Here is a 14,289-nt window from a genome sequence, read left to right as displayed (position 1 = left end):
ACGTTTCTGTCACTCATCTTCACAAAAGGCTGAACGTCTCATAAAAGTAATTCTTGAGAGGTCCAAGAGAGAGAAAAAAACATTTCATCGATGCAATGCACCTCGATGGCCATCAGCCGGGGAAAAAAAACCTTGGAAAACGGAATCTTAATAACAAAGAAAATGTCACGGTTGACATTTGCCAAAGAACTGTTCTACCTCCTCAGTATTATTATATTAGCTTCTATCGGAGCAGTACAAACAAACCCTTATTCTCTTGTGGAAAGCATATCAAAGACCCAAGTGATGTCTGTTGCCTATTTTTGTTGCATTATGGGTAAACAGCTCTAGTTCGGTTGCTACAGGCCAGCCTAACTCATATTCAAGGCTCTGTGTAAGCGAATCCCACTGCTCAGTGGCATCGGAATAAAAAGATGCCTTACGTACGCTTGAGAGAACAGTAACTAGTGGCAACCTCATTCATTAAAGTGCTTCTTAATGCCTGCCATGGAGCCACCGCAAATGTCCTGGAACGGTAGTTCATTTATAAACACAAGATAGGCAGGTTCTGACTGCTCACACTGAGGCATATTGTTTTGAGCTAGAAAGGAATCATGTTCCCCGTGATGTTCTTTAGATGAACAGCCTGATAATACAGGTTTGTCTTCTTCTTTTTTTTGTTGTTGGTGCTGTGAGGGGTCCATGCTAAACTCACCGCCAAGAGATTGCTAGGTGTTTACCAAGTTACTCATGCATTAAATTGATCAAAAGAGACTTTTATAATGTTACAAATCTTTTGAACTTTCTATTCATCAAGGAACCCTAAAAATGTATCATGGTTTCCACAAAATATAAAGAAAAAGGTTATTGGTAACACTTTACAATAAGGTTCATTAGTTAATGTATTAACTAACAATGAACAAAACATTTGTTACTGTATTTGTTCATCTTTGTTAATGTTAGTTAATAAAACATAAAGCTGTTCATTGTTTGTTCATGTTAGTTCACAGTGCATTAACTGATGTTAACAAGATTTTAATAAAGTATTAGTAAACAAAGATTAATAAATGCTGTATAAGTGCAGTTCATTATTAGTACCTTCTTGTAAAGTGATACAAACTTATTTTAAAAATGAAGAACATTTTTATTAAGAATATGTCATAGAATACTTAGTGAGTCCGGCCCCATGTTGTGAAGGACACCAAATACCATGTCTTGAGGGTGAATCATTCGCATCATGGCTAGAGAAGAGGTCACATTGCATTTTTCACAATGCAGCGCTTTAAGAACAGATAGTAAAAGACGTAATAGCTGATTCCTGCATTATGGCACATTCAAGCTGTGCTGTTATGATCGATGTGTCCAAATAAATAGATTCTTGGATGAGATCCCTCAGGTTATGAGCTTGGGCCATTAGCGCATTGGACGTTCTAAAGAAAGCAAGGTCATGAGTTCTGGATCCTGTGCATCTTTGGGCTAAATTTCAGGCTATCGAAGAAAAATGTGCAAAGCATGCTCTCTTCCCCTCAAGCCCTCCTATATTAAGGCTCTGACGTCTGGAGAGTATTGACTGACACACTGAGTGGCCATGCTGTCTCTTCCTTGGTGACCTCTACCCGGTAGGACTCAGCAACCGAACCCAGCAGGGTCTTCAAACTGCTGAGAACTGACGACAGCTAGGGGTTGGGTGGGATGTTGTCGATGGAGGTAGAGAAAGAGAAAGAGAAAAAGAGACAGGCTGTACATATGACAGCATATGCTACGCATCTGCTCTCCTCGCTCCAACCGCATGCATGTAACACTCAGCTGACTATGGAGATTTTACATAAACCTCAAACTTTCATGAGGAGACTCTACTCGTAATATACATCCTTATTTCATTTAAGATACAAGGGGTAGAAGGCCCAACTGGGACATGACTGTAATCTGCTTTAACTGGTCCTCTGTAAGCTAGCCAGATTTACCTGTTATATTATTAGCTAGTCTGCACCACAGATAGGGCGTAGGGATTTAAGCTGACATAACCTGAATAAACAAAGTATTAGGAACAGCCTCAGACCAAAGGAATAGGCATCAGATGTCATTCTAGCAAAGCTAATGAGCGTTAAACGTGCAACTGGACAAAAAAACCCCACCGTTTCCAATTAACGTCAACAGCGTTCAACATGTTCAAATTCAATGGTTCATTATTTACATTAATCCAAAAACAAATTACGCTTGTTTTCGTAATTAAAATAAAATATCTTGTCTTCCGCATTGTGACATACATCTGAGTGACTAATTATCAAAAAAAAAAAAAAAGTACAGTATAGGGACTTGGATTGAACGTTGTGGATCGGATGGAAGCTGAATGAATCAGCTGAATGACAGCTTGCAGTCGAATGTAAATAGGGACGGGCTTTAAGCTGACTAAAATGATTGGAGAAGTCCAGCATATATTACATCATATATTACAAGTCCTTTACACCAGAAAATCCATTATGACATTCTGATTAAACATTATGAGGATTATGCCGATTTTAACCGAATAGCTACAGTACACGTTGTTAGCAAACTAGCTTTCTCATTCTGGTAAGCCAACTTTTTAACAATCCAAAATCATAATCGTCATGAATCATCATCATCAAATTCACAATGCATAAAATCAAGTCCTGCTTGAGCTAAGTATCCAGTTTCATATTATATAAGTTAAATACTTTGCAATTCACAAGGAATTCACATTGACTCATTTAAGCTACATAAAACGGCTGTTTACTACTTTAATAAGGCTGTAAATGTCTAATTCAACACATGCTGCGTTTAAGTCACGTAGCCCGACTGGTTTTTCCATGGCTAGCATGTGAACTGTATGCAGCTAATTGCCTCTCTAATGTTTACCTTAATTAGCATTGCTTTATTTGCTTGTCAATTCAGCCCTGTGAAAAATCTATAAAAATCAGATGAAAACTAGCTACATCTACGTTATACGAGCCTTAAATCCAATACACCACAAACATTTGTGTTCAATGGATCAAATAACAGCAGAACCGACAGACTGTGGGTTTGCGTTGAGCAGCGTCAGTAAAGATATGAAGAACAGCTGATAGAGTCTGCCTTGCCAGTGCTGACATCCGCTTGTGGAAGCTTTCACGGGGTGTTTGCAGTAGGAGAATGACACCAAAGCCATCGCCAAGCTGCTGAGACTTTGGAAATTTCCTGCTGAGAGTCCTCCCTGCCTTCCACAATCACTTTTACAGCTGATGGCATCTTAAGAGGAGCCTTTTAGGAAGCAAAGTTACAAGAAGGGGAGGGCTGATGAAAGCTTTAGTTAAAAATATGCAAAGGGAACATTTTGAGCATCCTGTCCTATCGAAGGTCGTGGGTAATTGTCCCTCAGATTTAAAAGCACTGCCAAAACAAATAACTGCAGGGAACAGAATGGAATATGCATGAAGAAGCAGGTCTTTATATAACAGTTCAGTTGAAAGCCCCTGCCTTCGATAGAAACGTTTGGTAACCCCGGTGCAAGGGTTAGCATTAATTCTCAAGTGTTTAATGAGGTTTAATGATAGAAGCTGGTTTTAATCTCCTCTCATTCATCCGTTCTTATCAACAGTCCAGATGTAATAAATCCACACAGATTGAGATACACAGGAGTGATTACTGTTCTTTTCCTCTCATAGAAAGGTTTGTGGCCTTGTTATGCATTATAGGTGAAATTTCTTCATCACTAAATGGAATTGCAAAAATACTGGTAATGTCCTTTCAAAAAGGTTTCCCAAACACTCCCTCCGTCTTCCATTGGTTGGACAAACAGGTCGCCTCCCCCAGCTCATGCTATTGGTTGGCCATGGGTCAAACAAAACATTGTTAATTTAAATAAAGCAGAAAGAAATCGAAAATACTTCAACGTAATTTAACATTTAAAATAAGCTTAAATTGAAGTACTAAAATTACAACAAAAGCTAAATAGAAATATTAAAAATGAATACAATTATGAAATTACTAAAACTTAAAGTAAAATGTATTTAATATAATCATTAATTGAAAATATTAATACAAGGTGTTTTTATATTAAGTATAGAAATAACACTAAAATAACAGTTTAACCAAAATGTATTTTGTATTATTTGTAATAAGTGATTCGAAGTGATTCAGTTTGATTTGTGAAAGAATTGTCCGGACCATTTGTGTAAAATGATTTAACCAGTTCATCACAATGATTTGACTCCAAATATTCTTGGTTCAGTCAGTGAGCGATTCAATCCAATTCATGAAATAGATGTTCACACCGTTTTTGTGAACCGATTCACACTTTTCAAACTTTCCACTTTTCAGCAAACGAAAACAAAAATTTTCAGTAAAACAAAAAAACTCACACACTTCACCTTTAAGCCAGCAGGGAGTATCTTTGAAAATATCCACACAGATATGATGTATGAAAGATCAACGTTGTATTCTCGTCAAACAGCAGATTCACTAGCAGCAGCCATTTAGAATAGTGTCAGCTGATGATCCTTTCAGAAAACCACAATCTTTCTCTCTCTTTTCCATTATAAGATTTCCCCCTGTGAGACAGACAGAAGCCCCTCGTTTCAACAGAAGCCTGTATTAAACAGTCAGAGCGTTCCAAGAACAGTGTGATACTCTCCCAGAGCTATATATCTCTGTGGGAGGCCTCTACAGGTGGGTCGCTGCTGGCTACATTTCTGCGTGTGTCCTGTTACTGAAAAATTAGGTGAGAGCCAGTTAACGGTAGGCTGATGTCTGTCTGACCGAGGTGTCTTGATGCTTTCAGCACAAAAATGCAACTCATCGATGCAATGATAATTATAGATCACCTACAACAGATCTGCAATCAATACTGCATGCATGAACTAAATGCATCACTAAATATAGATTTTTTGTTTTCTGAAGAGGAGCTTTCCCATGCAAAACTCACCACCATGATACTAAAGGCACCCACACGCTATAAGACAATCGGGACGATTTTGGCCAATTCTCCCCATCCGACAATCCTAAGTGAAGTCCCGATTATCTTGATGGTTCTACAGATTATCTTACCAGATTTTCTTGTGGTGTGAGGTGTGTTAAGAGTGATTGAATCTGCTATATTTGTTAAATATTTATGATCAGTCAGTAATCCTGTTGTGTGGGGGGAACCCCGAGGACAAAAGCATATGCACTTGGCTGACGCTTAGGTGTTGCTATGCGGTTGCTAGAGGGTTTTGAGTCATTGCTTGGGCATTGCGGTTGATAGGGTTTTTGGGTCGTGCACCGAAATATTCTTGCAACCTGAAACAATGTGGATAAATTAAGAAACATAATCCAAGATAAAATATACAGAGCAATAAGTGTTTGCCATTAAATATTCTTAAATAAGCTAAATGTACTTGATATATTTAGACTTGTTTTCACATACTCTATTTTGAATACACCAGTATCTTGTCTTGCATCAAGTCTTTTTCAACTATTTTGTACTTAAAATAAGGGCAAAACATCTGTCAGTGCAATAAGATGAAATAAACTAATTTTAAAGATGCATTCTCAAAACAAAAAAACCTAAGATTAGTATTTTATGCAAAGTTGCTTCTCAAGTAAATATATCTTGTTTTAAATTGTTTTTAGATGTGTTTTTACAGTAGATAATTTACAAAGGCGGCAGAAATACTTGTCAAAAAGATTTTTTTTTTGCAGTGTATAATCATTTCAAAATAATGTCAATTGTATGAAATCAAACGGTTATGCAAAGTTTTACATAAGGCTTAAGGATTTGAACAAATCCCTAACACTAAATAATATGCACAATATTAATAGTGCTTGCTATGTTTTATCCTCTCTCACTATAGATGTACAAGGCTGACGGCTGACGCGACTATGTTCATAGTCAGCATTTTCCCCCTCTTCGTTCTAACTGGGAGGAAATTAGGGGATCATCTTGTATGTGAACTCCCACATAGAAAGAGGACACAAAATTAAGCTCCCATACCACTCTTCACATTTAACTCATCACACACACTCAATTATTGCACATGGGCAAATATACTCTATCAGAACATGCTTTCCCTAAATAGATGTATTCTTTAGAAGATGTTTTCTTGATGAGGATCAAATGACAAACACGTGCATTCTGGAGTCTGAAAAAAAGTTTATGCGGATTATTTGTACATCCTGCTACAACTGTTCTTCACCAACAAACTAAATAAATACAATTCTCATTTACAGTGACCTTGAGTCAAAAGCATGCTGTTTTCGGTCTATTTTGATCTCAGATCTTTCCCTACGACGTACAAACCGATTACATCAGCACAGCTGGGAAAAAAGAAGGGAGCAGTCAACATAATTGTTGATAGTTTCCACACAATTCAGCAATTTCCCAAACATGACCAAGTGGCCAGTTGCCTTTACAAGCATCAAAGCATTTGCAAAACTCAAACGATAGCCTATCTACCCTCATTTAGTGACTATGCCGCTGGCATCCTAAACGTAACCCTTCTGGCAGTGCTTGGACTGACTCATTACCCTATGTTTGATTTATTTTAGGGTGGCCATTTGGTCCTCCACCTAACCTAACCTACTGTTTGCCTACCAGAGGCAATCCAACATAGCAAGCTTCAGTGTGATACAAGGTCTACGTCTACACAAAACGGCTCATTCTGGCCCATGAAACCCAAACAAGGCTATAGGTAAATGAAAGAGTTGGCTGGGGAAAAAAATAAGCAGCTTTTAAGTGAGGCATCTGTTTCTAATGTTGGCGCTCTGGTGTGGATTACAGGGAAGTATTGCCAGGGAACTGACGGTGACCCCATCTCTTCATCCCTAGGGAGTTGGTTAGTAGCGATGAGAGCACTGGATTCGGGTTGGGAGGAGGAAAGTGAACCGAAATGAAACTGGCCCCCTGTTTACAGTCAACTTGATGCTGCATTTCTTTTATTCAAAAGCACAATATATGCTTTTTTTTGTACAAGGAACTCTAGAGGAAAGTATGGATGCAAATAGTAATAAAATAATAAATAATAATCAGCGGCAAATATCTCCCAGGTGCTGCCACCATGAAGCTGTACCATACTGTAAAACAGAGTAAACAGACTATTTTAATCTTCAAAGCAGTACTCAACATGTGTTATTTTCACATAGAACAAGATAAGGAATCAGGTGACCCCCTCTAAATGCACGTGTTGAGGAAGTTCTGGAGATTTTTAACATACCACCAGGAAAAAACGGAATATGCACACTTCCCTACTACACAGTATGCAAAAAGTTCATCAAAGGCATAGGATGTATCATGATACAGTAGGCAAACAATACCTGAATGACATCCAACACAATGTAAAAAAACACACTGAGTTATGTACTTTTAATAAGCAACACTGCATAAGATATTAAAATATTTTAAAGATAAAAAATTCTTTAAAGTATCACCTTTTGTGTTAAACAGAAGAAAAAAAAACTCATAAAGGTTTGGAACAACTTGAGGGTGAGTAAATGGTGACAAAATTTTCATTTTGGGATGAAATATCACTTTAAGAGGTTGCAGTCTCATGCTAATTTGCCCTGTTTGGTAAATCTGGTCTAATATCTTGTGTTGCTTCTCAAGTTAACTTTTCTTGTTTTACTGGAAAACGAGTCAAAAAGTCAAATTATTTAGTCAAATCCGGGTCAAACACCAATTTCAAAATGGCGGATGCGGTTAACGGTAGGGCAATTCTGGTTGAAACTCTCTTCACATCCTGATAGCAATCAATAATAGAAGTGCTCTAAACATTAAAAAAATCGACATATATCTATGTAAGTCTCAGGACCAAAAATGTTTATCCAATCATTGCATTCGGTGCGAATACTATGTCCTACCTGCCTGTCAGCATATGTTTTTCCATACCTCCGCGCACCCTGCTTGCACAGACATCAGCAATTCTGACAAAGAGCATGACAACATTAGCGCCTTACCTGTAGTATCTGGACTGCAGGTAGGTAGAGCACACCGCTTTGGAGACGTGACTAGCAGAGCCAAAGTCGATGACCTTGACTCTGTAGGGTTGGCGGGCTGGGTCAACAAGCATGATGTTCTCAGGTTTCAAGTCAGCGTGGATCAGTCCCAGGCTCTTGAGCTTCATGAGGGCAGTGGCCACCTGCTGCAGGATTGGTCGGATGTACTTGAGCGGCAATGGACTGAACTTGTTCTGCTTAAGGAAGTCGTACAGGTTCTGCTCCAACATCTCGAAGACCAGGCACGTGTGGTTCTTGTGCTGGAAGCACTCGTACGCTCGAACGAAGTTGTAGTCATCCGCGCTCTCTGTGCTCAGCCGAGCCAGTATGCTCACTTCGATCTGGCCCTGCCGCGCATACGAAGGGTGGTTCTTCAGGATCTTGATGGCCACGATCTCGCTGGTGCCGCGTTTCCAGCACTTCACCACCTGCCCGAACGTCCCTCGACCCAGGAACTCCAGCACCTCGTAGGTGTTGGTCATGGAGCAAAGCACCTCATGCTGCAAGAGCTGGTAGTCGCCCTCGCTGTTGGCGCCGCTGTTCTTGGACGTTGCTGTGGTGGAGGCAGTCGCCGTCGCAACGGTGGCCCCGCTTTGCGTGTTGTTCTGGATCATGGTAGCGGGCGGCTGCTGCTCTTCAACCACGTGCACGCTGCTCCCACTGCCGTTGTTGTTGTCCAGCTCCTCGCTTTTCCGCTTAAGCCCGCATCGCTGGTACGTGTCCAGCAGACTGACGGTGCTGCGGCGCGTCAGATTGTGGCCTCCGCTGCCGCTTCCACTACTACCGGTACTGCCCAACAGTTGACCAGCCGTCCCAGATGTGCTGCTGGCAGTGGCCACCACGATGTGCCCCGAGCCGGCCGGGAAGAGGAGGGCCTGTTCGTAGGACAGGGAGGAGTTGGAGACCTGGAGACTGGCGGCGTTGATGCCCACTGGTGCAACTGAGACACTCTGCTTGCTGTTCTGACTGTAGACCTTGCTGTGCGTGCCGTACCCTGTCATATCCCAGTTGCAACTCTGCTCCACCTTCAGTTTCTTCACGCTAAAGAAGGCACTTGACTGGAGAGTGTGAGGGGAGAAGACTTGCACTTGCGAGGCCATACCTGAATAACGAGAGAGAGAGAGGGAATGTGAAACTTGGATTGAAACACGAGCATAAGCTTTAAATAAAAATCCTACAGGTCACGGCAGGCCAGTTTAATAGAGTCAGAGTCCAGATGCTAACTTATAAAATAGCCGTTCTACAAATACCTTGCACACTCGCTCTGACTGCTCAGCGGTGTTCAGACTTGAAACTAAAGTTGATAGAGTCAGCTTCAGGGCAGCACCTGGACTGATTTCACTGTATATATTTATGGACATTTTGCATAAAATGAATCCACGTGGTGATAAAAAAAAATCTTGATGTGTATTTTCCAATTACACGCATGGTTTGATTGCTCCTGCTGCAAATTAAGCCTTTTTTTTGCCTAACCATGTCCCTTTTCCCACCAGAAGTTAGCTAGATCTGACAAAACATATTTTTGGTGATTTATTTGTAAATAAAAAAACTGCTAAATGTTTTCTTTTAGGTTTGGTTTAGTCTGTAGAAATTTATAATTGTTTTAAGTAATATTTTTTTTTTAAATGAACCTTTCTATCCACTATATACACAGTGCAAATCTTAAGTGAATTTGGCCCAAGATGCAATATTAATGTATGAGATGAAAATATTAATCCTTTACTGGCCCTCTAGGATTTCTGTGAAAATAATGTGCTATGTAAGGACCACCAAAAAGACAGAGACACTGTCAAACCCAGGGCCATTTGCATGAGTCTCAAGGAATGACTGTAATTTCCTAAAAAAACAAACAAACAAAAAAACATGCATGCAACACATTGCACCGTTTACCTCAGGGAGATGCACATCACTTTTCCAGAGGCATTTGTAAAAGAAAAAGCACCTGAACCTGAAACATCTGAATAACATCTCAACATCAGATCCTCAAAACAAAACAACATAAGCAGAACAGAGCGGGCTTCTGGGAACTCTCTGAGCTACAGAACAGACGACGCTTCTCCAAGCAAACAACGGTCCAGAAATAGCCCTCATGAACGGCACTGTTTGTAGTGCTAAAATAATGATTACAGTACAGAGAGGATTACATGCAGAGCACGCTGTAATGCACTATTTACAGAATCCCCAAAGTGGCATGAATTAGCGCACTAGGAAATAAAAAGGTTCCTTCAGTGTGCATTTCACGCCACATATGTATCAGTTCACACCTAAACTGCTACTGAAAAACTGCACAAAAACATAATTGTAAAGGGGCAGATTTTCAGCAATTAACAACTTAAAGGAACAGTTCAAAGGGACTGTCATCTTATATTCAGTCTGTCTGCTTAAATTATACTTTTTAGGACCGTAGTCGTGTTTACTATTTAATGTCATTGTAAAAACTATGTTCCATGGAAAAAACAACAGCAAAAAGGTTTCGAATGACATGTGGGTTAGTAAAAATGTTCACAAATCTTCTATCATGGCAGCACAACCAAAGCTATCTAGAATAGCTCTATCCCTCTCAGCAAAGGATGTTAAATATACAATGGATCTCATGATGTTTCCATACAAAATGAATATCTATAAGAATAATTACTTTTTCCTTTGTGGTCTCATTTTACAAGCAGATAATGAATCTCATTTGGTTTGAGAAATTCCTTGACGCAATACAATTCCCAAGACAGGAAACATACAGAGGAAACTTTACATGAACACTTCATCATTGTTATAATTCTTAATAGTTACAGTTTCAAAATTACCTTTCTGTTTCTCTACTTTCTTTTACTTTTCGAACCACCTTTCCTCCTTCTACTTTACCTTTTACATTTGACAGTGCTATTGAATATTTTCAATAGTCATCTGGCTTTAGCTTTAAAGTCAAGGGATTCTTTTGCTTTAAAAGTTGATGAAACACTGACCATACAGTCCATACTGCATACACTGTATTGTATATCCTACACAATCCATAGCCTTTATACCATACATCCCTTCTAACCTATATTACATATGCACTATCCATAATCTATAGCTTCACTCAAAACAGCCTGGACTGCAGATCCTATAATCTTTGCATTTCATATATCAAATATATTGAATATACCAAATACATTATCTATTTACCACAGAAAATATATAGACTACAATATGATTTAAATTGTAAAGTATATTAACTTAGTAATTTAAATTGAAAATAAATAGGACCTCACTGGCAATTTGTTGATGGAGTAAGTAATAAAGAACATCCGCTATTGCTATTAGGAGCAAGGGCCCTATGTTAATCCCATAATCTAGGCCAGATGTCACTCCTTGGATTACACTTTTCTTTGCCAGGTCTTTATGTAAAAATAATTTGTTCATGGTCAGTGGCTCTGTATATTAGTATGTGTGTTTGCCAGAGGTGGGGACAGAGCTTGGAAAGTAATAAATGCCCCGCAGATGGAACATACCTGGAATCCTTTGCGTCAGACATGAGAGGTAATCTAGTCTCGCGGGCAGCTGACACGTTCGGATTACTATACTGCGCAGCTCTACTATCTCATCACGGCTCATCGTGTTTGTTTTTGGCGATTTAATCCAATCTGGCCCTACATAGTACCTTAAAATCTATGTCTAGCCATGCTATATTCTGGACACGTCACATGGTAGCAACCAAACTGGACGTCTAAATCCTACCCTGACTTTGTACCCAGGCTGTGTGCTATTGAGAACTGAATTTAGAATGCCTTTTAAATTCCAATTCAGTAGAATTATGATGAATGGAAATTGAACTATAAAAGCAAAGTTTGTCAAGATAGACTTCCAAAGTTAAAAAAAAAAGCAAGTTTCAGTAGAACAATAGATACAATAGAGTAGAATATAGATAAAACGATAGATCGAACGACAGACGATAGATAGACAGAACGATAGAACGACAGATGGACGGACGGGCAATTGGGTGGATGGATTTTCACCAATACTGAATTTTGCACAACCCACTTTTGAACACAGACATAGTATGTTACAATATTATTGTAACTCACTCTGCAGTAATTTAATTTCAAGAGAGTTCAAATGCTCATAATGTTTTCTTCAAACAACAATGCATTTATTCCCATTCAACCTCAGTAACTCTGCAGCTGTTCAATGCGAGACCAGTTCAAGCGTTTACAGCTGAGAGACGACTATACTATCCTCCTGAGAATGATGTTTATGAACTGATATAGAAAAACCTCATAGAAACTCAACGGGTGAAGTTTACATGAATTTCTGAACTCTGCAGTGTGAATACAACCGGTCTGGTCCATTGTTTCATATCTACAATGCTGAAATACTTTCCGTGGTGCCAGCCAGCTTTCAGCATATAGCCTTCACACAGAGCAGGCCGGTTTAATGCACTGCCACCGAGCATACCAAAGGGTTATTCATCTGCTCAACACAAGCAACGTGTTAAAATGCTAATGGTCAGTTTATTACAGGATGAACTATTACTCCGTTTGTCCAAGGTTGGATAGTCTACTTTTTTTTTTTTAAGGAATGAGGAGAACAAGGATTAAATACAGGCAACAGTCCAAACTTTAAGCTTGTTAACTCTTTTACGGAAAAAGGATTAAGAAAATCCAAAAAAGAAATAAATAAATATATATTTATATATAAACATGTAAAATCTGTCTGCTGTCAGGCTAAAGGGTTGAATGCAAACAAAGGACCATGCCCAACAGAGGTTTACTTTGTCTCTGTGCGATCCAGGCATTTGGGAAAAATGTCCAGGGAAGAAATCAGTGGTTAATGAATTGACCTCCGCTTGTCTAGACAAAGCATTATCCCCTGTGGCTCCGAGCGATGCCCACTGTAGCATACCATCAGGGGGGAGGAAGCACAGGAAGCCTATCATATTTTCTGCTTTTCTTGCATGTCTTCGAAAAAAACATGTTTCTTACATGTTTCTTCCTTTAAGTCCTTTGCTACCTGCCTTTCTATGATATCTACTCAATTTTAAGCTCTCCTAGTATCTTGTTTCTCCAGCTCTTTACTGATCTTTTCAAGCTCCCCAATCCTCCATTTATTTTGCCACTCAATCTCTTCTGCCGTCTCCTGACACTCGCAATCAAACAATTTCTCTGCTGACCTCCCCCTGCACATCACTTCTTTCCTTGTTCTCCTTTCCTCTCCTATCCTCAGGCATTGTTTTTTGTGCTATCCTGGGATGACAAATAAGTGTACGCACAGCATTAATCACTCATAATAATTCAAAACAACATTTTACATTTTTATAATAATAAAAGAAACAATAATGAAAATATCTCCTTACTCCCAAATCTAACTAGCATCCACTCCTTCCTCTCTTTAAAATCGACTAATAAAACCCTGTAGTTCCACAGAGAGTGAGAGCAGGAAACCTCTGGCAATTGTCTCTATTCATAACACGGTGTATCTCTCACCTCCAGAGCAGAGCAGGGCCAGCGCACTTCAGAGAGCTCTGAGAGGCTGGGAGCGCAGCTTTCGTGCAGTGTGTGAAGATAGGAAGAGTGCCAGCAGGAAACGAGACACACCGCTCCGACACACAGGAGCATTTCTTGGGCTGTTTATTTCTCAGCCTGAATGTGGAGCTCTCTGGTCTTGCTCATCTCCTCCAACCACAAGATCTCCAGAGGGAGAGGCAGATAGAGAGACGCTCGCAAACAGCATATGCTGCAGGATATTGACCACCCAGTCCTCATTTAGCCATCACATCTAAACCTATTTATGGAACGAAACAGAGAGGGGCGGCTACAGACACACACGAGCACAACATAAATAAAGCATTACCACTTAGCGCTAATGTTTTACTAGCTGAGCTCTATTATGGTGTTCGTGAATCACATAAATATGTGAATGCATACGCAAGCTGCTCGCTTATGCTTGGCACAGACCTGCCCGTTTGGAAACAAAATCTGATCTCTTTTATATCTGTCAAAGGCAGCATTGAGACTAAACTGAGACTTTTTGCAACGTCTCATGAGATTTGTATTAAGGAAAAGATCCTTGCAATCTTTCAAAAAGTTTTAATTTTAGTTTAAGTTTTGTTAGAATTGTAGATTGCTAGAACAACAGATATGTAGAACGATTGATAAAACTAACAGAAGTATAAAGAGAGAGCGATATAATGATAGATCAATAATTAGACGGACAGAAAGATTTAGGCGCTTACTGTATGTCAACAAATGTTTCCCACAAACTTTTAGGAGAAACATCTGAGAATCCTGAGCTATGACAGAGCAACCTCTGAGTAATGGGTGAAATGGAATATGGATCGTGCAGAAAGAAGTGGGACATGGACGCACACGTGCA

At 39.5% G+C, this 14,289-nt stretch overlaps 1 protein-coding gene across 2 annotated transcripts in view; it reads right to left on the bottom strand.

Moving 5' to 3' along the window:
* The window catches only part of hipk2 (homeodomain interacting protein kinase 2), an 88,463-nt gene that overhangs the window by 56,084 nt on the left and 18,090 nt on the right, over positions 1–14,289 (bottom strand). For both annotated transcript variants that reach the window (XM_077193589.1, XM_077193591.1), the window contains exon 2: positions 7,906–9,046. In XM_077193589.1, the coding sequence (XP_077049704.1) occupies positions 7,906–9,046 (1,141 nt within the window). The remainder of the gene's footprint in view (positions 1–7,905; positions 9,047–14,289) is intronic.

The sequence above is a fragment of the Siphateles boraxobius genome, unplaced genomic scaffold (assembly GCF_051911475.1).
Source record: "Siphateles boraxobius isolate OS27281-9 unplaced genomic scaffold, OSU_SipBor_1 31, whole genome shotgun sequence".
Taxonomy (NCBI): Eukaryota; Metazoa; Chordata; class Actinopteri; order Cypriniformes; family Leuciscidae; genus Siphateles; species Siphateles boraxobius.
This window is presented reverse-complemented; position numbering and strand designations above follow the sequence as displayed.